Genomic DNA, 22,510 nt, shown 5'->3' with positions numbered 1-22,510 from the left:
CCCAGTTGGGGGGGCACCAGGCCCAAAGGCATGGACACGCTACGAGCGGCAAAAGAAGGCACCAGAACAAAGAGCTCTAATAACAGTGTGCAGTCAAGCTGCAACCAACTCGTGGCAAGCCCTCATGGGGTATTTAAGGCAAGAGAAGAGCAGAGGTGCTTTGCCATTGCCTTCCTCTGTGAAGCTTGGTTGTCCCCCATCCAGGTTCTGACCATGGCCAACCCTGCTTCCCTTACAAGCTCTGGTGAGATCGGGCCAATCAGGGCTATTCAGGCTATCATGACTCTAGGCTGATGTTTTAAAGTTGTGCAAGCAGAGGCCTTTTTTTAGCTCTACTCCTTGAGATTTAACAAAGAGATTTTGAGCTGCGTCCTTCAGCTCCCAAATGACCCTTCAGCCCAGGAAAGAGAACCTTTCATGAGGCTGAATAACAGGGGATTTAAAAGGCCAGCGTTGCAAGGGCTGATTTGTCGGTCCTACTGGGGAGCCAAAGAAACAAGGAGAAGGCTTTTATCCTCTGCCCGCCTCCATCAGTGCTAGAGAGCCAATCAGGATGAAGGGGTGGAGCTCTGTGACCTCCCCTCCACTCCCCGCACCCCCTAGCATCAACCACACAGTAATCATTGAAGGGTTCCGGGAGGCTAGTACCCCCCTCCAAGAGCGGCCATCTTCCTGAAAAAGTTATGCAGGCCTAGCACAGTTCAGGATCCGGCCCCCTTGGCTTTTTCACTTTTGCTTCGACTTCAGTTTTGTCGCAAGACAACGTCTCGGTTCGGGCGCAGAACGGCCATCTTGCGGTGGCTCTTTGTCTCCCTATAGAGGCTGATCCAAGCAGCAAGCTCAGTGTCTCCTATATCTTTCAAAGACACACGTCAGAAGCTTAAGTCTGCCAAGTGGCCAAAAGGCCCAGAGGGAGCGTTGTGCTGGAGGAAATCTATTACCCCGCACGACCCCCAGCTCTTGGCGGACTCTCTCCGGGAGGAGTGCCAAGAAAGGTTTCCCATTCGCTTTCCTTAGATTTCTTTAGAAAAAGCGGCGGCGGCCAGTCACGTGTAGCGTTTGGTAGTCGAGAAACTTTAAAATCAAGAAAGCTGATGCCAAATAGGTTTGGGGCTGGCTCAAAGACCTCCAGAGATTCCTGTGCAGTTCAAGTGCGTACAATTCACTCTCTTTTCTTAGTTTTGGAGCCAGCGACCCACAGCCCCCTTTCGTGAGTCTGAGAGAGAGATGGTTGGGGTGCTACAAAGCCAGACTCGCTTGAACCAAGTCTTCGTGAAATCGAGTGCTTCTGAGTCTCCCCCTCCCCTTTTCTCCTTTTCCAGGCAGCCATCTTGCTTGCGCGATCCAAAGCGACGTGGAGGGAGGCGCCAGGGAAGCGCCGGCACCAAACTGGCCCCCTGGGCCCCCCACTAAGTGGCCTCCTCGTCCCACAGGCAGAGCTGCTTCTGCGGCACATAGTAATCGAAGGTGTAGCCCTTCTGGCAGCTCCGGATGCCGCACTTGTACGAGGAGACCTTCCCAGACGCATCCCGACTCTTGCAGTACTTGAGCATGCAGGGATACCACTCGATGCTCAGCGAGTAGCTGCAAATGCAGGCCTTCCAGCGGTCCGAGCAAAGCCGGCAATGCTGCAAGTCAGGCAGGTCAGCAGACTGGGGCAGGACCTCGAACATGGAGCCGTCTACCCCTGCAAGAAGGAATGGCAAAAAGGGAGAGAAAGTCACGACCGTACTCTTTCTCCTTGTAACTCCACCCTCAGCTTCCTGCTCTCTTACAACTCCACCCCGTAGGAACTGTTCTGGCTTCTGGTGCTCTGCTACATATGCCTCTGTTAACTAAGGTTGTCAGGCCGCCCACTATGGCAGGCGTCACCCTGCTGATCACTGCAACTGCTTCTATAAGCAGTAGTGTTGTGTGTTAAGTGCCATCAAGTCACTTTCGACTCATGGCGACCCTATGAATCAATGTCCTCCAAAATGTCCTATGTTTGACAGCCTTGCTCAGATCTTGCAAATTGAGGGCCGTGGCTTCCTTTATTGATTCAACCCATCTCTTGTTGGGTCTTTCTCTTTTCCTGCCGCCTTCAACTTTTCCTACCATGCTTGTCCAGTGACTCTTGTCTTCTCATGATGTGACCAAAATACGACAGCCTCAGTTTTGTCATTTTAGCTTCTAGGGTCAGTTCAGGCTTGATTTGATCTACAACCCACTGATATGTTTGTTTTTTGGCTGTCCATGGTCTTGGTAACACTCTCCTCCAACACCACATTTCAAAGGAATCCACTTTCTTCCTATCCGCTTCCTTCAATGTCCAGCTTTCACACCCATACATAGTAATAGGGAATATGATGGCATGAATTAACTTGATCTTGGTGGCCAGTGGCACATCCTTATCCTTCAGAACCTTTTCTAGCTCCATTCTAAGAAGTAGTAGGAGAGTTTAAAAAAAAAACCCTGCACCCTTTGTGCCAGGATGTCACTTCCAGGTACAACCCAGAAGTGACAATGAGGAGCTCTAGGAATCACCGGGAAATCTATGGTTTATTTAGAGTTTCTAGTAATTCCTAGAACTACCCATTGTCACACCTAGGTTGTACCTGGAAGTTACATAGGCCATTTATGCATGGGAGGATTTGCCTTGGATTTGCCACTCTCTAGATGCACACGCAGACTGGAAGGGAAAACTTGAATCCACAAGCAACTTCCATCCACAATAGAAAACAGCACTCCCCTACCTTTCTCCAACCAGAACTTCACATCCTCTTCCCGAGTGTAAATGGCCTCCTTGGCTTCCGAACAGACATTGTGGATGTGCGAGCTCAGCTGGGCCCCTTTGCTGAAGTTGACCGCAACGTCCATGCTGAGGTGCTCGAGGGCGCGCACCTCCTCCGCCTGCCGCACCGTTCGCGGGTTTTTCTGCCGAGAGAGGAAGAACAGAAAGTTGTCTGCTGTTAACCCAAAGGAGTTGAAGAGGGACTCCTGAAGAAGCTAAATAAATAAAACGTTATGTTCTGCTCTTGGACCCCTCCCCCTACAACCATGGTTGGAAGTTGATTTATTAGCCACGGTTAGTCTTAATTATGGATTTGTGCGATGACCAAATGTTAGGGCTGCCAACCCCTCGGTGGGGGTGAGGAATCCCCACCCCCAAGTCATGCTGAAATGAAGACAAAAAGAGGGGGAGCAGCCTCGTGTACTTACCAGGAGCTGATACAGGAAGTGACAAAGGGTAGCTCTAGGAATTGCCACATCCCAGTGTTTCCTAGAGCTTCCCATTGTCACTTCCTGTATCACCTTCTGGTAAGAACATGAAGCTGTATTTTTTTCTTCATTTTTCTCCTGTGATGCTGCACTCCCTATCCCACAATTCTTTTGCCAGCAACCCTACCAAATGTGGTCATCCTGGCTTGCTCTCTGGGGGCACCCTTCTAAGAACATAAGAAAAGCCCTGCTGGATCAGACCAAGACCCATCAAGTCCAGCAGTCTGTTCACACAGTGGCCAAACAGGTGCCTCTAGGAAGCCCACAAACAAGACAGCTGCAGCAGCATTCATCCTGCCTGTGTTCCAAAGCACCTAATGTAATAGGCATGCTCCTCTGATCCTGGAGAGAATAGGTGTGCATCATGACTAGTATCTATTTTGACTAGTAGCCATGGATAGCCCTCTCCTCCATGAACATGTCCACTCCCCTCTTAAAGCCTTCCAAGTTGGCAGCCATCACCACATCCTGGGGCAGGGAGTTCCACAATTGGACTATGCGTTATGTGAAGAAAACACTTTCCCTCAGCTACGATGACACCCGGCCAGTGAAAAAAAGATGAAATCAGCATTCATTGTTGAAAAAACAGGATTTCAGTGATCCCCAGCCAGGCAAATCTTGTTTTTGGAAGAGAATCCTTGTTCAAATTGACCACGATTTCATGCTATGTCTGAACCCGGCCTACCTCTGCTGTCTGCAGCCTCGATTCTTTTAGACCACATTTTTGATCTCCTGCAGTGTGGGTTTAAAAGGATTTTTCTATGTGTTGATGCAAGCCTCCTTGATTTTCCAGCATGGACAGTGGGTTATCCTGCCTGGGTAGCACAATATCCCATGAAAGGTGAAACCTATCTATGGGAGTGAGTGGGTTGAGATTTCGAGAGGGAGCTGTTATTTGAATGCAAATCAGTATATCCCTATAAAGATTGAATTGGTCAATTAGCCAGCTGGAACCTGTTTCTCCAATTGAGTATACAGAGCTTGACCCTTCCCCGCAAGATCAGAGAAAACCTCAAGAAAAATACAGCAACCGCCCCCCCCCCCATCTCACCTGTCGCAATTTGGCCATGGACTCGCTCGGGATAATTTCATTATGGTGGAGCCGGGTGATGAAGCACAGGGCTTGGAACTGGCTCTGTCCTCTCTCCAGTTCCCCGAGGATCAGAGCCCGGAAGATCTTCACCTCCTAAGAGAAAGGGAAAGGGAGAATCGCATCAGGGTCCCCCGATTTTGGTTGCACCGAGCTTGCTGTGTTGAAGGTCACCACCGCCCCTCTGGGCTCAAAAGTTTGCCCGGCACAGAGCGAAGGGAAGTGCCGTATCTGTTGAACCTCTGCCTGTTGTACAGGTCTTCCAAACGAACCAAAAAAAATCTTGAAAAGAAGAGGCTTAAGTCTTAACCTCCCCCACCCACTGTTTTGTAGACTTGAAAGCCCCAAGGAACCACTGTTTGCCCCCCGCCCCAGGGAAACTTACACCCACAGATAGGGTTGCCAATCACCAGGTACTAGCTGGAGATCTCCTGCTATTACAACTGATCTCCAGCCAGTAGAGATCAGTTCCCCTGGAGAAAACGGCCGCTTTGGCAATTGGACTCTATGGCATTGAAGTCCCTCCCCTCCCCAAACTTCTCTGATCCTGGAGAGAATAGGTCTGCATCATGACTAGTATTCATTTTGACTAGTAACCATGGATAGCCCTCTCCTCCATGAACATGCCCACTTCCCTCTTAAAGCCTTCCAAGTTGGCAGCCATTCATCACATCCTGGGGCAGGGAGTTCCACAATTTAACTATGTATTGTGTGAAGAAATACTTCCTTTTATCACTTTTGAATCTCTCACCCTCCAGCTTGAGCAGATGACCCCACATTCTAATATTATGAGAGAGTGAGAAAAGCTTCTCTCTGTCCACTCTCTCCATACAATGCATAATTTTAGAGACCTCTATCATGCCTCACCTTAACTGCCTTTTTCCAAGCTAAACAGCCCTAAGTGTTTTAACCACTCCTCATAGGGCAGTTGCTCTAGTCTCCTGATCGTAACCCCCGAAAACTCTTGCTCTCCCCTTCCTGCTTCCACCTGCTTACCAGCTGATGGTCAGTGGGCAGCCTGGTTGATTGGCAGGCAATTGCCCATCACAACTGGGCCGTTGGGAACCCTATCTTCCACTGAGCCCCGCCCCCGCCCCCAAACTCGGATAGAGCATATTCTTGGAAGAGAAAGCTGAATCAAAAAAGCCAAAGTGTCTGGTTGAAAATGCTCCTAAATCACATTGACAGAAGAGGCCCGGCTGCTGAGTCCACGTGGTTAGCAATGGACTGAAAGGAGGACAGCTGCATGCAGGGAAAAAGCCTTTGAGAATCTGCTTCCGGCTCTACCCTGCAGTGCTGTTCAAATAATGATTAACTCCTCCCCCCCTCCAGCTTTCTTTCCATGGCCTCCAATGTATCGCTGACACTTGGCTCATTAGGCTGGGAACTGGGCTCAGAGTTGACTAAACCTCTCTCGGGGACGACCCCGGAGTCAGACTGCACATTCTGCAGCTGACTCACTGTCTCCCCTCCCACAGGCCACAGGGCAGAGGAAACAACTGGACAGCTGTCAGGACAGCTGCAAACTGAACCCTCGGCCGGGGACAGGGATTTTGCTGGACGCATTAATCCATCTGGAACCGAATACGGCAAACGGGGAAACTGAGAGAGGCAGAGGATGCGCGCATGCACACAGATGCACACATAAACCTGCAGTTGCCTTCAGGGCATTCAGCCAAAGTGCAGCGTGCCCTGTAGCTATCATTGACATAAAGGGGAATTTGCACATTTCCTTTCCCATGGGATCCCTCTACTTGCCACATTTCCAGACCTCATGCACTGGGGTGGGAAGCCTGGACATGCGCAGGCCGGATCTCCAGAACGCGCGGATACAAGGAGAGGGCCAAAGAATACTGTGCTCCCTGCAGTATGTGCGAAATCATACTTATTTATGTAATACCCTCAACATTCCTGGCACCGTGTGGAGAGTCAACAGCTAGTAGACAAGTCCACGCCTGCAAGGAGCCTGCCATCGAAATGTTGACAGCAAGGAAGGGAAGGGGGAAACATGGGGAGAGGGAGGCGGCAAGGGAAGAATGCAAGAAAATGCATTTTGTCTGGGGCCTAGTTGGGGGGAGATCACTCAGGCGTTAAACCAAAACATCTGGCACCCTTCAATGTGCAGAGCAGCAAACTCAGCTCTGGCCAACTAGGTCTGTGGGGCTTTTACAGCGCTTCAAGCACCTGTTTGAAGGGAGAGGGTAGCGGGACCAAAAGGGAACCTCCATGTTCAGGGGCAGTGTACCTCTGAATACCAGTTGCTGGGGAGGCAGAAATCTGGACTTATCAGGATCTGAAGCAAGCCTGTGTGTCCGTGCAGGAGGTGATTTAATGGCCAGGCAGCTTCACGTGTGACTTTCCTGTTTAAGAATCCCTGGTACGTGTCCGAGGGACCTCGACCATCTTTGGCACATCATTTGCAAAACACTGCATTTGCAGAGAAGCAGCACACAGACGTTGGAGGGGCTGTTGGGATCCCAAACTTGTTTTCTTTCAGGGCAGCTCTCTGCCAGGGCACTGGGCCAAAGGGTCACCTCATCTCCTTGCTGAGCCCCTCTGAGACATCCCCTTTCCAACCCCTGGAAGTTCATTCCCATCACCAGCAAGTGTGCGACCCGGAGCAGCAGTCTAAATACTTATCTACTCTGCTCTCCTGCGCTGAGTGATTTACAGGCCGGGGGCTCTCTCTGGGGCTGCCGAAGAACGGCAAAATGGAATTGGTGCTGGGAGAAGCCTCCCAGTATGGAGCCTGGATGGCATCATTAAATTGGGGGAGAGGAGGCTCAGATGTAGAAATAAGAAGTGTCAGACTGGTAAAAGGGGTGGGGAGAGATGCAGATCAGTAGAGAGAGAAAAGGTGGGGAATTCAGCCTTACTGCCTTCCAAACTGCACATGCTTCTCTGAATTTATGGCTTCATGGTTCTACATACACATGGAGCTGCCTTATAATGAATCAGACCCTTAGTCCATCAAAGTCAGTATTGTCTACTCAGACTGGCAGCAGCTCTCCAGGGTCTCAGGCAGGGGTCTTTCACATCACCTTCTTGCCTAGTCCCTTTAAATGGAGATGCTGGGAATGGAACCTGGGACCTTCTGCATGCCAAGCAGATGCTCTGCCCATGAGCCACAGCCCCTATTTAAGCTGCCTTGTACTGAATAAGACCCTTGGTCCATCAAAGTCAGTATTGTCAACTCAGACTGGCAGCGGCTCTCCAGGGTCTCAGGCAGAGGCCTTTCACATCACCTACTTGCCTGGTCCCTTTAACTGGAGATGCCGAGGACCCTTGATGACCCTTGAGATCCCTTCCAGCTCTATGTTTCTATGTTACGAACTGAAAATCTATATTTGAAGAAACCTTCAGCAGGGTAAGTCATGCTCTGGGGGTGCAGTTCCCAGCCCCTCTTGACCAAAGCCAACAACCATTTCCCAACTGTGTGAACCAGCTGGTATATGTGAGACCTCTGACTGGAAAGCACTGTACCCTCTGCCTCTGAACCAACACAGCCAGTTACTGCTAGCTTGTTTAGATAAAGATCTGGCTTGATATTGAACGTGCCAGTGTGCAATAATAAAAGGGAGATTTTCTGATTTAGCTGAGCGGGCAGCTTTGACGGCTCTGAAGCTCAGGTTGTCTGAGCAGCCCTGAACCTTCACTGAAATGGGCCTCTGTCTCTCTTTTGTGTACATTTTTATCTCACTTTCCCTCCCAGGGCTCTGTCTGATACACGTGCTACTTCTGTCCTCATTTTATCCTGACGGCAACCCTGTGAGGTAGGCTAGAGCAACTAGCCCAAGATCACCCAGTAAGCTTCACGGCAGAGCACCGGGTCATTCCTGACCCATGGGTGACATCACATCCCAGCATTTACTGGGCAGACTGTGTTTACGGGGTGGTTTGCCATTGCCTTCGCCAGTCGTCTACACTTTATCCCCAGCAAGCTGGGTGCTCATTTTACCGACCTGGGAAGGATGGAAGGCTGAGTCAACCTTGAGCCGGCTACCTGAAACCGACTAGGTCGTGAGCAGAGCTTTTGACTGCAGTACTGCAGCTTACCACTCTGAGCCACGGGGCTCTTATAGGAAGAGTGATTGCTCATTAAACCTGCAATGTAGTTACAGATTTTGCAGGATGTTTAAGAGATGCCATTTTTTGGATACATATTGGAGCATTCACAGGACTGGGTCAAAATGAGTCCTTGGAAAAGGTCAATTTTTCTTAGCTGGAGGGGGGTATCTGAAATCTTTCTGAGCCTGCTTAATAGAGGGGAACTATGAATTACTTTTTTGGCGAGAATAAATTATCTTTCAGAAAGGAGCAGCCAGCTATACATTTAAGACTCTGCCAAAAGGAGGAGGAAAAAAACCTGGCATCCCCCCCCCAAAAAAAAACCCCTTCCTGCATTTCTTCCAGAAAAAGCCGGGTGACTCGGCTCTGACTAAGCTGACGACTGTCTCAGGATTTCCCGTGAAATTTCCCCACACGGCCGCAAGTTTCGGCGTGACTTCAGCGGCTCCGCAGCTGTTCCGGTCAGCCTTGGCTCAGAGGCGCTCCAGTTTAAGGCTCCTTGAAGGCGCTGGGACATCTGGCCCTGAACAGCGACTCCGGGACTGGAGCGATGAAAGCAAAGATCCTGTCTGACGTTTGCAAACTCGGCAGCCAATTTGGTGGCATCTAAGGGCAGTTCCAGAGTCTCTGTCTAACTGCATGACCGTGTCATTCAGGGGTTTACAATCCTGGCCATTAAATCACCTCCTGCACAGACACACAGGCTTGCTTCAAATCCTGATAAGTCCAGATTTTGCATTCAGAGCCACTGCATGCAAATGAGGAATGCGCGCAAATTAGCAAAGTAGGCATTGTGCAACTTTGCACACAGATTCTTTTGCTTCAGGATGCACTATTTGGAGTTGTGGATGAATAAACCTGAGAGGGAGGAATTCTTTTAAGTATGTTGATAATGACATGGGGGGGGGGTGGAGTTGCCAGCTTAGAAAATTCTTGAAGATTGTAGGGGTGTAGCCTGAGGAGGGCGGGGTTTGGGGAGGGAACGGGCTTCAATGAAGAAGAAAAAGAAGAGTTGGTTTTTATATGCCGACTTTCTCTTCCACTTAAGGCAGAATCAAACCAGCCTACAATCACCTTCACTTCCCCCTCCCCACAACAGACACCCTGTTAGGTAGGTGGGGCTCTGAGAGCTCTGTGACTAGCCCAAGGTAACCCAGATGGCTTCATGTGTAGGAGTGGGGAATCTAATCCAATTTGCCAGATTAGTGTCCGCCGCTCCAAACCACCACTCTTAACCACTACACCACACTGGCTCTCCAACAGGGTAGAATACCATAGAGGCTGCCTTCCAAAGCAACCATTTTCTCCAGGGGAACTGATCTCTGTTGCCTGGAGATCAGTTGTAATCCCAGGAGATCACCAGCTACCAGGGTATAAACGTTAGGGGGGCAGTGTTAAGTAGTTTGTAGAGTTAGTTGAGCGTGTGTGTGGGGCGGAAAAGAGTTGAGAGGGTGAAGAGGGTGGAGTGTGAGAGGAATCCATGTTCTGTGCGGAAGTTATGAGTCCAAGGGGCAAGTGAGGAAAATAAGCCTTTGTGGCTAGGTCTATTTTAAAAAAAACGTTTAGCAAAAGGAGAACTGTACCTATCTGAAACCATTACGTTTGTGAACTTTACTGACACTGTGAACGCTGTTTTACTTCTAAATACTTCTAAACAGCTGTTTTATTTAGAGTAAAGGGTCCCCTTTTATTCCAGAGCTACCCCCACAAGGTGATCTTATACAACTAAGCCATCCTGTCTTTTAGGTCCAACTAAGAATTCTACGTTGAGAAAATAAGCAGGAAATGCTAAGGAAGGCCATGAGGCAGCAAAACGCACATTACCTGAGAACACTACAGAGAGGTGCCTTTACAGGTGTTACAATTAAACCTTACAATTCGTGTTCTAACTTACAGCCTGAAAAGGTACAACTGCCCCCCCCCCCAACAGTGACATCTGTCTGCAGTTTGGATCTTAGCAGCCCTTTTCAGTACCTACTCTCTGAACAAGGGCCAAATACATTTAAGAAACAAAAAAAAAAACGTTAAGGGTTATGCCACTAGTGTGAGACAGCAGACACAGCCTTAGAAAATCAGGGTTATCACCTCTCCGGATCGCTCTGCTTGCCAGGTTTCTAGGTCGCCGTCACCCCACATATTCCACCTATCAAAACTCTTCCATGCATGCTTAAAGAAATAATTAATTAAAATGAGCCATGCTTTCAGCTTGCACTGCTGCCCCACAGGAAAATAAAAGCAGAACTCTGCCCTGCTTGCCCTCAAGACCAGCGGACAGGAAATATATATACTTTAACAACAGTGCCATAAATCTGCTAATGTTTAACGCTGGTGGGCTATTCCTAGAGCAAAGCTGACTTGCAACTTAAAACCTGGCTTGGCGTGTGGTCCAAATGACTTCTTTCCCTCTTAGGAAGAGCGTTTCAGAGCTTCTCATTATCCCTTGGCAACTGGTAGGAACTGGTAACATATACTCCACGATGGCACCTTTTAAAAAGAAGACTTTGAAAGTGCCCACCCAGAATGGTGCTGCTGTCCACTTTGGATTCTGTGATCCTGGAGAGAATAGGCATGCATCATGACTAGTATCCATCAATAGCCCTCTCCTCCATGAACATGTCCACTCCCCTCCTAAAGCCTTTCGAGTTGGCAGCCATCACCCCATCCTAGGGCAGGGAGTTCCACAAGTTAAACAGCTTGCACAGCTTAAGGCACATACCCCAATGCAATTTTCAGAACCTGAAATGGCTCTAGGCAACTGCTATTTATTTATTTATTTATGTTATGAGCTACTTACTTGCTTAGGGCTTGATGCCATCAGGAAGTGGTCCCCCCACCCCCATTTCCACATAGCATTGTAGTGCATTCATATACCTTCCAGGGTTTCCATGGCTTTTCTCCAGTCTTTCCCAAACCTGCTGTGCTGCAAAGTTCATGGAAAGATTGCCGCAAAGCCTGGATGGCTGATGTGTGGGTGTGGGAAAGGTCAGAATTTCCCAGCCCCACCCCCACTGGCTATTTTCTCCGGCCTGCCCACCTTCTGGCAGTGAATTCCCCCTGCCACGGCAGACATTCTGCTTTGTTTTAATCAGCACATGAGCGTCAGTATAACATATCCTTCTGTGTATCATTTTCTCTGAATTTCATGCTTTCGCTTAAAAAAAATCTGTAGCCTCTTTTGTTGCCGAGACAAGCCTTTCCCCTTATATCTCCACAATGAAAAGGCCCAGAGATAGAACTTTCTCAGAAGATGAGAGCTGGGATTTCACAGAACACTATAGACAGACTGTTATAATGTTATATTACTAGAATGATTTTCAATTTCCGATTGGGAAAAAAAATGGGAAAAGTCCCACAGATGCCTGAGGCTGGTGGCGGCCGCTGCCTGGGGAACGGGCAGGGAAACCAGCCACAACGAAGCCCTGTTGCCACTGGGCTGAATTAGCAGCCACAGCATCAACTAGGAAAATACGCAACCCAGCGCCAGTATGGAAAGCATCACGGAACATAGTTCATGGGGGACGGGGGGGTCAGCAGCTTATAGAGTAAAAACAAGAGATACTTTAAAAGAGATACTTTAAAAATCTGATCATCGCAGAATACATGTTCAGTTACTACCTCGGTAACTCTCAGATCAAGATTAGGTACTGCCCTCATCCTTCGTGACTCTTCTTCGTGAAGAGCTTTGAAAGCCGGCATGGCACAGAACGTCAGCCTAGCACCTGTGAGACTCAGGTTCGAATCCCCAATCTGCTATGGAAGCTTGCTGGGCTATCTTGTGCCAGTCACTCTCCTTTTCAGCCTCTCCCAGTATGGTGCAGTGGTTAAGAGCGGAGGATGCTAATCTGGTGAACCGGGTTGGTATCCCCACTCCTCCACATGAAGCCTGCTAGGTGACCTTGGAGTTCTCTTAGAGCTCTCTCAGCCCCATCTACCTCACATGGTGTCTGTTGTGGGGAGGGGAAGGAAAGGTGATAATAGCCACTGAGATCCCTTAAAGGTAGAGAAAAGCAGGGTTTAAAAACCAACTCTTCTTACCTCACAGGGTTGTTGTGAGGATGAAATGGGGAAAAGAAAGGGCAGGAAGTAAATACACTAGACAGATATATAGGTAGGACACACCGCACTGCTAAAATAATCAGCATTGATTCTGGCTCCTGGCGCAACACCTAGAGGTGCTTCAGAGTCTGCCCCAAGCCAAGCACCGAGGAATTGTAAACTTGTCTTGGTCTGCAGTCCCAGAACTACCTGAAAGCTTCAGGTTTCATTTCTCTTCCTGTGGGATGAACAGAGAGAGTGACAACGCAATGTAAACAGAAGGCACAAATGGCAGGGAGGCTGAACGGGTCCCACGAAATTCTTTCAGTTTCCCTTCTCGGAAGCAGAGGCAGACAGCTCAGAGGGCTACTCCAAGAACCACCAAGTACCACTGATGCTGTAACTCCAGCCAAGATTTACAATGAGCTGCAAACACAGAGGCAGAGATTGTGGGCTCTGTATACGCAGGGATTGTGTGCTCATGCGTTCATGCAATTCCGCATTCCCCATCCTGAATTTCATACTGGAAGGTCAGTGTTGAGTGTAACTTCAGTACCTGTGCTTTCCAGCACATGGGGAGGGGGGGGGGGAGGCAGACACAAAAGTTTCATGGTGTTAAGGACAAGCCAAAAATCTTCTTAGCCTCAGACAGGGTTGCCAACTCTTGAAAAATCCCTGTAGATTTGGGGGTGGAACCTGGGGAGGGACCCCAGTGAGGTATGATGCCATACAGTCCACCCTCCAACACAGCTATTTTCTCCAGGGGAACTGATCTCTGTAGTCTGAAGATCAGTTCTAATTCTGGAATATCTCCAAACCCCACCTGGAGATTGGAAACCATAGCCTTAGAAAACAGGCCACATGCTTATTGGCCGCCGTTTGATTCAGCAAGCCGTGAGCAACTGTGCATCTGAGATGGTGAAGGGATCAAAAAACCTTTTCCCCAACACAAACACACACACAGGAAGACCACTGTGGCTTCAACAGCCCTTCAAGAGACCCCACCCCTGCTTTTCTATGCTGCACCTCTGGAATTCCCCATCATACGGTGTCAGAAAAATATTGACATCCATATGGCCAATGGGGGGAGGAAAGGTAGTATAATATAGCCTGATAAAGTCAGATCCAGCGTAGTATAGTGGTTAAGAGTGGTGGACTAATCTGGAGAACCAGGTTTGATTCCCCACTCCTCCACATGAGCGGCAGACTCTGGTGAACCAGATTGGTTTCCCCACTCCTACACATGAAGCCAGCTGGGTGACCTTGGGCTAGTCAGAGCTTTTTTAGAGCTCTCTCAGCCCCACCAACCTCACAAGAAGTCTGTTGGGGGGGGAGGAAGGGAAGGAGATTGTAAGCCAGTTTGATTCTCCTTAAAAGATAGAGAAAATTGGCATATAAAAACCAACTCTTCTTCTTCTCATCTCAGAAGCTAAGCAGGGTCAGTACTTGGATGGGAAACCACCAAGGAAGGCTCTGCAGAAGAAGGCAATGGCAAACCACCTTTGCTTCTCAGTTGCCTTGAAAGCCCCTTGCTGGGGTTGCCATGAGTTGGAATCTAAGAAGAACATGGATGGAAGACCACCAAGGAAGACTCTGCAGAGGAAGGCAATGGCAAACCACCCTTGCTTCTCGGTTGCCTTGAAAGCCCCTTGCTGGGGTTGCCATGAGTTGGAATCTAAGCAGGAACATGGATGGAAGACCACCAAGGAAGACTCTGCAGAGGAAGGCAATGGCAAACCACCTCTGCTTCTCGGTTGCCTTGAAAGCCCCTTGCTGGGGTTGTCATAAGTCAGCTGGTATTTGACGGCACTTTACACACACAAGGCCAATGGTTACTAGATCCGGCCTGGACATGCCAGATGACAACCAGTGCCACGCTGCCTCTGAACCACAAGACCCCAAGCAGTGGAGGCACCCAACAATATTCGAACCTTCCTGACACTAAACCATCTTCCAGCCACCTCCCCGCAATCCCCTCTTGCCAGTTCTCCACATCCTTCCTCTCTCCGCTGATTCCCAGGCTCTCCGTCAGCGCTGAGGCCGCCAGATCAAAACCAGAGAGAGAAACTTCTGTAGTGATGGCTTCATTTCTATGGAATTCAATTGAGGCCCCCCCTTCCCCCGTGCAGAAAGGAAGGAGGGGGAGATGGAAAGAAAGTACATCTGGAAATGCAATTACTCATCCTCTTCCCCAGCTTTTCAAGAATTCCCCTCACCCTCCACCCCCAAGAGGAGGAATTTTGGACTGCACATCTTCTTACAGGCTCAAGGGCTGATTTCTACCGGAGAAGTATCCCCAGGTGAATTAACAATGCCACAAGCGGAGGGCAGACCTTCAGGGAGAGACTTTGCTCGATGGCATCTGGGGTTGGGGAAACTGGCAGATTTAAACCTTTGCATATACAAGAATATGGCTGCAGTCCAGAAAATCACACATGGAGTCCCAGATGCTTGGCAGGGCCGTGCACGCTCCATAAACAGGAGTACCTCTCCCCAAGACACAGATCAAATGGCTTGCAAAACCTGGGGGGGTGGGGGGAGCTTCAAAAACTGGTTGTGATACAGAACAGGGAGGGGCAGACTTTTGCCAAGGCCCAGAACAGTACCCAGAGACGCAGGTAAACGGGCTGTGTCAGATTTCCAGAGAGTAACACGCCTGGTGGCTTCCTCTCTAGCAGAGAACCGTAATGCTACCAGATCGGTGCTTTCCAGCAGAGAGGAAACGCTGATGGCAAAGCCGGACGAGGCCCACTGTCAGGTCCAAACGGAATCCTGCATCCCTAGTTGGAGCTCATACAACCTTCAACCTTGCAAAGTTTGGGCACTGACACTTTTCTGATTCGGTAAGTCTATAGCTCAGGGCACAAGCAATGTTCTCATCTCGACATTCCCATGACTGACAGAGGGGGAAAAGTTATGAAGAGCATGCAAAGAGTTAGCCCAGGGTTCCTTCAATATATGATAGCAGGAGCGTGCTTGTCTTCTGGATAAAAATTGGAGGCATACTTGTGATCTAAGGGTTAATTTTAGATGCACAATCACTTTTCCCACCACCACCAAGGATTCCAGCCCAGAAGATTTGTGCGTTAGTCCCAGATACATTTCCTAGTTGGCAGAACAACAGACCGGAGCAAAACTCATGCAGAGATGCGACAGGCATTCTAAACGAAGGTGAAGAAAGCTGCTGTAACTGTGTGTGGAGAATAATGGAATGCTCTGATTGCTACCTCTGCTGAGATGGTGTGTCTGTCATCTGTGGAGGCTGACTGGAAGAAAACCAGTGCAGAGAAGCATGCAGAGACACAGCAGGCATCCTCCTTTGTAACTAGGTACTTGGGCCTCACTGAAGCCTTTTAAAGTTTTGTTCTTTCTCGTTGTATTCTAGCAGTCACGAGGAAAAGGAAGTAAATAAAAATAAGCAGTTCTCTAATGGCATAACAGTGGGAACACAATTTGGAAATTACTGGGTTAGGCACAAGTTATACTGAATTGTTTTATGCAGTTATACTGAATTGTTTTATGCTTGATGGCAGCAGCATACAGCTAGCATTTAAAATTCAGCGCCAAGTTAACCCAAATTTTGCTGAATTCTACAAACTGTAATTATATGCAAATGAAACACTTTTGCATGATTGGGCTCATTTCCCACAACATAGTCTGTCATTTTTACTCTTCAGCATTATTCACCTTGTTCCTGCTATTACAAGAAGCCAGAAGCATCATGAGGGGCTGCAAACCCCACCCTCTGACCAACGGAAATTTCTTCTAGCCGTTCTTTTCCCTTCAACAAAACTATCAACCATTGGCCCACACGAATTTCACCATGAGAGCTAGAAACTTGATTTGCGTAAGGACAAAGCTGAGATTCTTGAGACATTACATTCTATACCTGTTATTTCTATTCTGAAGCTTCTCCATGCTTCCACAGCATATTTGGAGAGGCCTAGGAGGACTGAGGCTGTCGTACTTTGGTCACATGATGAGAAGACAAGAGTCACTGGAAAAGACAATCATGCTAGGAAAAGTTGAAGGCAGCAGGAAAAGAGGAAGACCCAACAAGAGATGGATTGACTCTATAAAGGAAGCCACAGTCCTCAGTTTGCACTATCTGAGCAAGGCTGTTAAGGATAGGATGTTTTGGAGGACGTTGATTCATAGGGTCGCCATGAGTTGGAAGCAACTTGACAGCACTTAACACACACACACAGGAGGACTGAACCTAGAACCCTAAATGCAAATTGTGCTCTGCAGAATTGTACGCTGCAGAATAGAATTACAGGACTGCATCTCAAGGTAGACTGCGGAATGGTGCTCTAAGAGGGACCAGAAATTGCTGCTGAGCACCCTTCTGCTGCTTGCAAGGAAGAGCTAGATTCAAGTTTAGCAGTACCTTAGAGACCAACAAGATCTCCAGGGTATAAGATTTTGAGAGTCAACACTCACTTCATCAGATACAAGTAGGAATGGAGAGATCCCTGGTTCCTTACATCCCAATCAGAAGGTAAGAGGGGTTGTAGCAAAGAAGGGAGTCCAGATGCAAAGGTACACTGCAGGTTGCAAGAAGCAACCTTTAGTTCACATGAACACATGAAGCTGCCTTATAATGAATCAGACCCTTGGTCCATCAAAGTCAGTATTGTCTACTCAGACCGGCAGCAGCTCTCCAGGGTCTCAGGCAGAGGTCTTTCACATCACCTACCTGCCTAGTCCCTTTAACTGGAGATGCTGGGGATTGAACCTGGGACCATCTGCATGCCATGCAGATACTCTACAAACTGAGACACAGCCCCTGTCTGTGTCTTTTATTTACTAAACTTCCTCCGGCCAAGAAGAATTTCCTCCTGCATGCTGCATCATCATGAGATCTCAGCTGTTTACGGGAGGCAATGAAGTTTGCCTAAGCCAAGTCATCTTCCCATCACCAATGCACCCACCCCTGGCACCTCCTGCCATTGCCAGTCCCTGCCACCAACATACAGCACAGGTGGAAAGACCGCCACCACCCATGACTCTGTGCTTAGCCAAGAGAAAGCGGCAGCGTGGATGTTTCCTTGAAGGAATTCTACTGATACCCTACCGCTCACAGGTCTGTGCTACCCGATATAAGAGTTATCGGAGGAAGTCACAGAAGTCCAACATGCTGCCTAGCGCTGAAATTCATCTCTCAGTGGCTTCAAGCTTTGGCCCTCTGAGCTCTCCATGCACCAGCACCATGGTGCATCTCCACATGCACAGTTGGTTTTTATATGCCGATTTTCTCTACCACTTAAGGAAGAATTAAACCAGTTTACAATCACCGTCCCTCCCCACAACAGATACCCTGTGAGGTAGGTGAGGCTGAGAGAGCTCTAAAAGAGCTGTGACTAGCCCAAGGGCACACAGCTGGCTTCATGTGTACGAGTAGGGAGACCAACCTGGTTCACCAGATTAGCATCCGCCACTCCAAACCAATGCTCTTAACCACTACACCATGGTGGCTCTCTGTATGGTCTAGTAACTCTGTATGCAGCAAAACCAAGCATGATGCCAGACCCCCTCCTCCAGTCTCCAGGGACAGAGAAGGGGAGGGGGTTTCTCACTTCCCAAAGAGCAGGGGCCCTCGTCTCTTGCAAGCCTATCGGTGGGTCTGCGGAGGTCTCCTCCCCCCCTTCTCCAATTCTCATTCCAGAAACCACAGTTCGAGAGCCTCTGTGCACGCTGGCCTGACCCACTGACCGCCCCTCCCTCCCTCCCTCCTCCCCACCCACCCAGCTGGCTCCCCTCACCCCCTGAGAAGATAGCAGCATCCAGAGTTCCCAGGCCACAGTCTCTTTGATCTGCTCCATCCCACTGCGTAATGTAGGCCACGCAAAATACACCAGGGATTAATCCCAGCCAGGGATATAGACAGTGGCCAGTTCATAAGCGGGGATCTAGAGACCCCTCCCCCTATGTAACAACCCAGAAACAATGCTGTGTAAAGAACACACACTGCCTTATGTTGAATCAGACCCTCGGTCCATCAACGTCAGTATTGCCTACTCAGACTGGCAGCAGCTCTCCAGGGACTCAGGCTGAGGTCCTTCAGATCACCCAGTGTGGTGTCATGGTTAAGAGTGGTGGTTTGGAGTGGTGGAGTCTGATCTGGAGAACTGGGTTTGATTCCCCACTTGTCCGCATGAACGGAGGACACTAATCTGCTGAACTGGGTTTGTTTCCCCACTCCGCATAAAGCCAGCTGGGTGGCCTTTGGCTAGTCACACTCTCTCAGCCCCACCAACCTCACAGGGTGTCTGTTGTGGAGAGGGGATTGTAAGCCACTTTGATTCTTCCTTAAGTGGTAGAGAAAGTCGGAATATAAAAACCAACTCTTCTTTTTCTTCTTCACTGCCAAATCTTTTGATGGGAGATGCTGGTGATTGAATCTGGGACTCTATCCATGCAAAGCCAAGGCTCTTCCACTGAACCCTGGCCCCTCCACAGCAATAGAAGATGCTGCTACGCTCTGGAACTAAGACTGCCAGCGGTTTGGAGGTGTGAAGAGTTGCACAAGGGAAACCACAACTCCGCAGGTGGTCTCATGCCAAAGGCCGCTCTCGGCAACTGCAAGAGGTTTCTTTGTGGCTGCAGCAGCGTCTCTGGCTCTCCCCGTATGGAGGGCCAACTTCACCCTTGCATGCAAGTCATTTGACCGCTTACTGTTAAACTCCAAGGGTGCATCTAGCTCAACATCCTGTTTCCAGCAGTCATCAGCCGTACTCCTCCAGAACGCAACAGCGTGCTCTCTGGCCAGCAAATGGCAGTATAAAGGTATACTGCCTTTGTACATGGAAGCTCTGTTTCACTACTATGGCTCATACTAACCATGTGTGTGTAAAGTGCTGTCAAGTCGCAGCCGACTTATGGCGACCCCTTTTTGGGGTTTTCATGGCAAGAGACTATCAGAGGTGGTTTGCCAGTGCCTTCCTCTGCACAGCAACTCTGGTATTCCTTGGTGGTCTCCCATCCAAATACTAACCACGGCTGACCCTGCTTAGCTTCTGAGATCTGACGAGATCAGGCTAGCCTGGGCCATTCAGGTCAGGGCATACTAACCATAGCTGGTCAGTATTTGGAAGGGAGACCACCAAGTTGTACCAGGGTCTTGATGGGGAGGAAGGCAATGGCAAACCACCTTTGAACGTCTCTTGCCTTGAAAACCCTGTGGGGTCACCATAAGTCAGCTGTGACTTGACTGCAATAAGCCCCCCCAAAACAGAGCTATACTGCATCAACTGGCCTAATCCTTTTAAAGAGCCATTTAAACTGATAGCCCACCATCATTTTGTGGTAGGGAATTCTGGAAGTTAAAGATATGTCGTCTCATAACCTCTTCTCTTGTCTTTCTCAAGCCAGCATGGTGTAGTGGTTAAGTGCAGTGGTTTGGAATGGTGGTGGAGTCTGATCTGGAGAACCGGGTTTGATTCCCCGCTCCTCCACATGAGTGGCGGAGGCTGATCTGGTGAACTGGATTTGTTTCCCCACTCCTACACCTGAAGCCAGGTGGGCAACCTTGGGCTAGTCACACTCTCTCAGCCTCACCTACCTCACAGGGTGTCTGTTGTGGGGAGGGGAAGGTGATTGTAAGCCAGTTTGAGTCTGCCTTAAGTGGTAGAGAAAGTCAGCATATAAAAAAAAAACCCAACTCTTCTTCTCTAGCTATTCACACACTCGGGTAGACTCCCCCAAAGTTATGGAAAGAGGTGCCTGACCTTTCCAGATGTGGAGATCCCAGTTACTGATGCGTTCTCCCTACTCAGGGTGAAACTTCAATGCAATAAAAACGTTACAGTTAAAGCGGGTGCCTGCTATTTGCAACAGTTGCGTAAAGAAACATACAGATGTGCAACAATCAAGCTCAAAGAGAAAACAACAACAACAAAAGGCATATCGGAAGTTCTCTAATGTTAGAGAGGGCAGGAAAATGCTCTTTCTCGACATACCATTCAACTTCTATCATGTCCTGTCCCCACCCCCATGTATCCAAACTTTTCTCCAACGGGAGGGGCTTGAACCCTTGGCAGCAATTCCAGGACTTTCCTAGGGGATTTGCCCCAGCTGCCCCAATGACCTGTTTGCACAAACAAGGGAACATGACTTATGGCCCACGATGTCCACAGATACACCTCTGCCTCCCAAGAAGCAATTCCCACAATCACAGTGCACCGCGTTGGCCCTGTGGGGGATGCATTACATGGTTTGGGGTGGAGGTTTTCATTTATTCTTTACATTTCTGAACTGGAGCTTGGTGTCTGGGAACAGCTTGTGCTCCACTCAGAACCAACGGGGTGATGCGAACGGGCATGATTCTCTGCCTAAGGCACAGAATGAGAAATCAAGATCGGTACATACACATGTGCGGACTGACCCAAACTCATTTCCTTGGGAATAACGCAACAGGACTTGCCTCTTACATGGAGCTCAGCCTCCCCTCCCTTTTTATCCCACTTGGGGTTCATCCCCCCCACAGCAGCACTCCATGTGCCCCCTGCAGTGTGGGGCAGCCGACAGAAGGATGGGCTCAGCGTAGGGTGTCCAGGGCTCAAAACCCGCCTCAATCACAGAACTGACAGGTTCATCTTGTGCCAGTCGGTCTCAACCTGGCCTACCTAGCAGGGTTGTTTGGGAGGGGCTGTGGCTCAGTGGCAGAGCATCTGCTTGGCATGCCGAAGGTCCCAGGTTCAAGCCCCAGCATCTCCAGTTAAAGGGACTGGGCAAGTAGGTGATGTGAAAGACCTCTGCCTGAGACCCTGGAGAGCTGCATCTCCAGTTAAAGGGACTGGGCAAGTAGGTGATGTGAAAGACCTCTGCCTGAGACCCTGGAGAGCTGCATCTCCAGTTAAAGGGACTAGGCAGGTAGGTGATGTGAAAGACCCCTGCCTGAGACCCTGGAGAGCCGCTGCCGGTCTGAGTAGACAATCCTGACTTTGATGGACCGAGGGTCTGATTCAGTATAAGGCAGCTTCATGTGTTCATGTGCAAATAAAAGGGGGGAAGGACCCCCAACGCTGCCCTGAGCTCCTTGGGGAGAGGGATGAACATCGAATCAAGACCTCTTTTGACCTACCCTGGGGGTGGGGGTGGGGGTGGGGTCCCCTCTTCCCCTCGACAGCGGGAGTTAACCCCCTCCCTCCCGGAGGCCCCTTCGACCCCGCGCGTCCCCCGTGCAGCCAGCCGAGCGCCCCCCCGCCCCCCGCCAGCACCTGCTTGAAGTCGGCCGTCAGGGAGACGAGGGTGCCGTCGCCTTGGCGCAGCTCCAGGCCCACGCAGTCGGCGCCGCTGTCCGCCTGCAGGCTCTCCTCCGTCACCTGCCCGTCGGGGAGCCGCACGCGCACCCGCAGCTCCGACGGCGCCGCCGCCCCGCCGGCCGGAGGCAGCCCCGGCCGCAGCGGCCACAGCAGCAGCAGCAGGAGCGCCCGCAGCCCCCCGGCGCCGCCCGCCCCGCGCCGCATCCCCCGGCAGCCTCCGTCCCCGCACAGCCGCCCGCCCCACTGGCCCCACTTGCCCCGGCCGCTTCCCCGCGGGGCTGCAGCCTCGCCGCCCCGGCTGCCCCTCGGCCCGCTTCCTCCACGCCCCTGGGCCCCGCGTGGGCCGGAGGGAGGGAGGGAGGGCGAGGCGGCCGCTGCTCCACCCCCTGCCGCTGCAACCTGGCCTCGCCCCGGGGACGCTGCCCTCCGCCGCCTTGCAGGCCACTCGCCCCCCGCCCCGGTCCCTCCCTCCCTCCCTCCGCCCCCTCTCCGCCTGGCCAGCTGGCCCCCGGCCTCCAGGGGCGGGGAGGAGGGAAGGAAGGCAAAGTTGAATGAAACTTCCATCCCCGGGCGCGCGCACGCCCGCCTGCAGGCGCGCGCACCGCCAGCAACCGTGCGTGGCGCTCTCAGGCGTGGGAACGGTTTCCTTCCGTCCGCATCCCGGCCCCATTCTCCCCTTTATCCAGCTAAACAAGATCCCCGTTTTGGACCTTTCCCCCATTTATTTGCTTTACTTCTATCCCGTCTTTCTCCCCAGCTGGGACCCAAAGGGGATGACAGGCTTCTCCTT

At 50.4% G+C, this 22,510-nt stretch overlaps 1 protein-coding gene across 1 annotated transcript; it reads right to left on the bottom strand.

The window, feature by feature from the left end:
- Positions 1-1,409: 1,409 nt before the first annotated feature.
- On the bottom strand, positions 1,410-22,284 carry OAF (out at first homolog). Its single transcript, XM_056860859.1, has 4 exons — positions 21,676-22,284; positions 4,313-4,447; positions 2,736-2,916; positions 1,410-1,687 (listed from the first exon to the last, which is right to left on the bottom strand). The coding sequence occupies exons 1-4, from the start codon at positions 22,282-22,284 to the stop codon at positions 1,410-1,412; spliced, it is 1,203 nt and encodes a 400-aa protein (XP_056716837.1).
- Between the last annotated feature and the right edge of the window lie 226 nt (positions 22,285-22,510).

The sequence above is a fragment of the Euleptes europaea genome, chromosome 14 (genome assembly GCF_029931775.1).
Source record: "Euleptes europaea isolate rEulEur1 chromosome 14, rEulEur1.hap1, whole genome shotgun sequence".
Lineage (NCBI taxonomy): Eukaryota > Metazoa > Chordata > Lepidosauria > Squamata > Sphaerodactylidae > Euleptes > Euleptes europaea.
Note: the sequence above shows the minus strand (reverse complement) of the source record. Positions and strands in the feature narration are given on the sequence as shown.

Coding starts and splice junctions, on each gene's coding strand:
- OAF (XM_056860859.1), bottom strand. CDS start 22,284: ATGGAAGTTTCATTCAACTTTGCCTTCCTTCCCTCCTCCCCGCCCCTG. Junction 4,448..21,675: donor TGACGGCCGACTTCAAGCAG/GTGCTGGCGGGG, acceptor CCTTTCTCTTAG/GAGGTGAAGATCTTCCGGGC. Junction 2,917..4,312: donor CCATGGCCAAATTGCGACAG/GTGAGATGGGGG, acceptor CTCTCTCGGCAG/AAAAACCCGCGAACGGTGCG.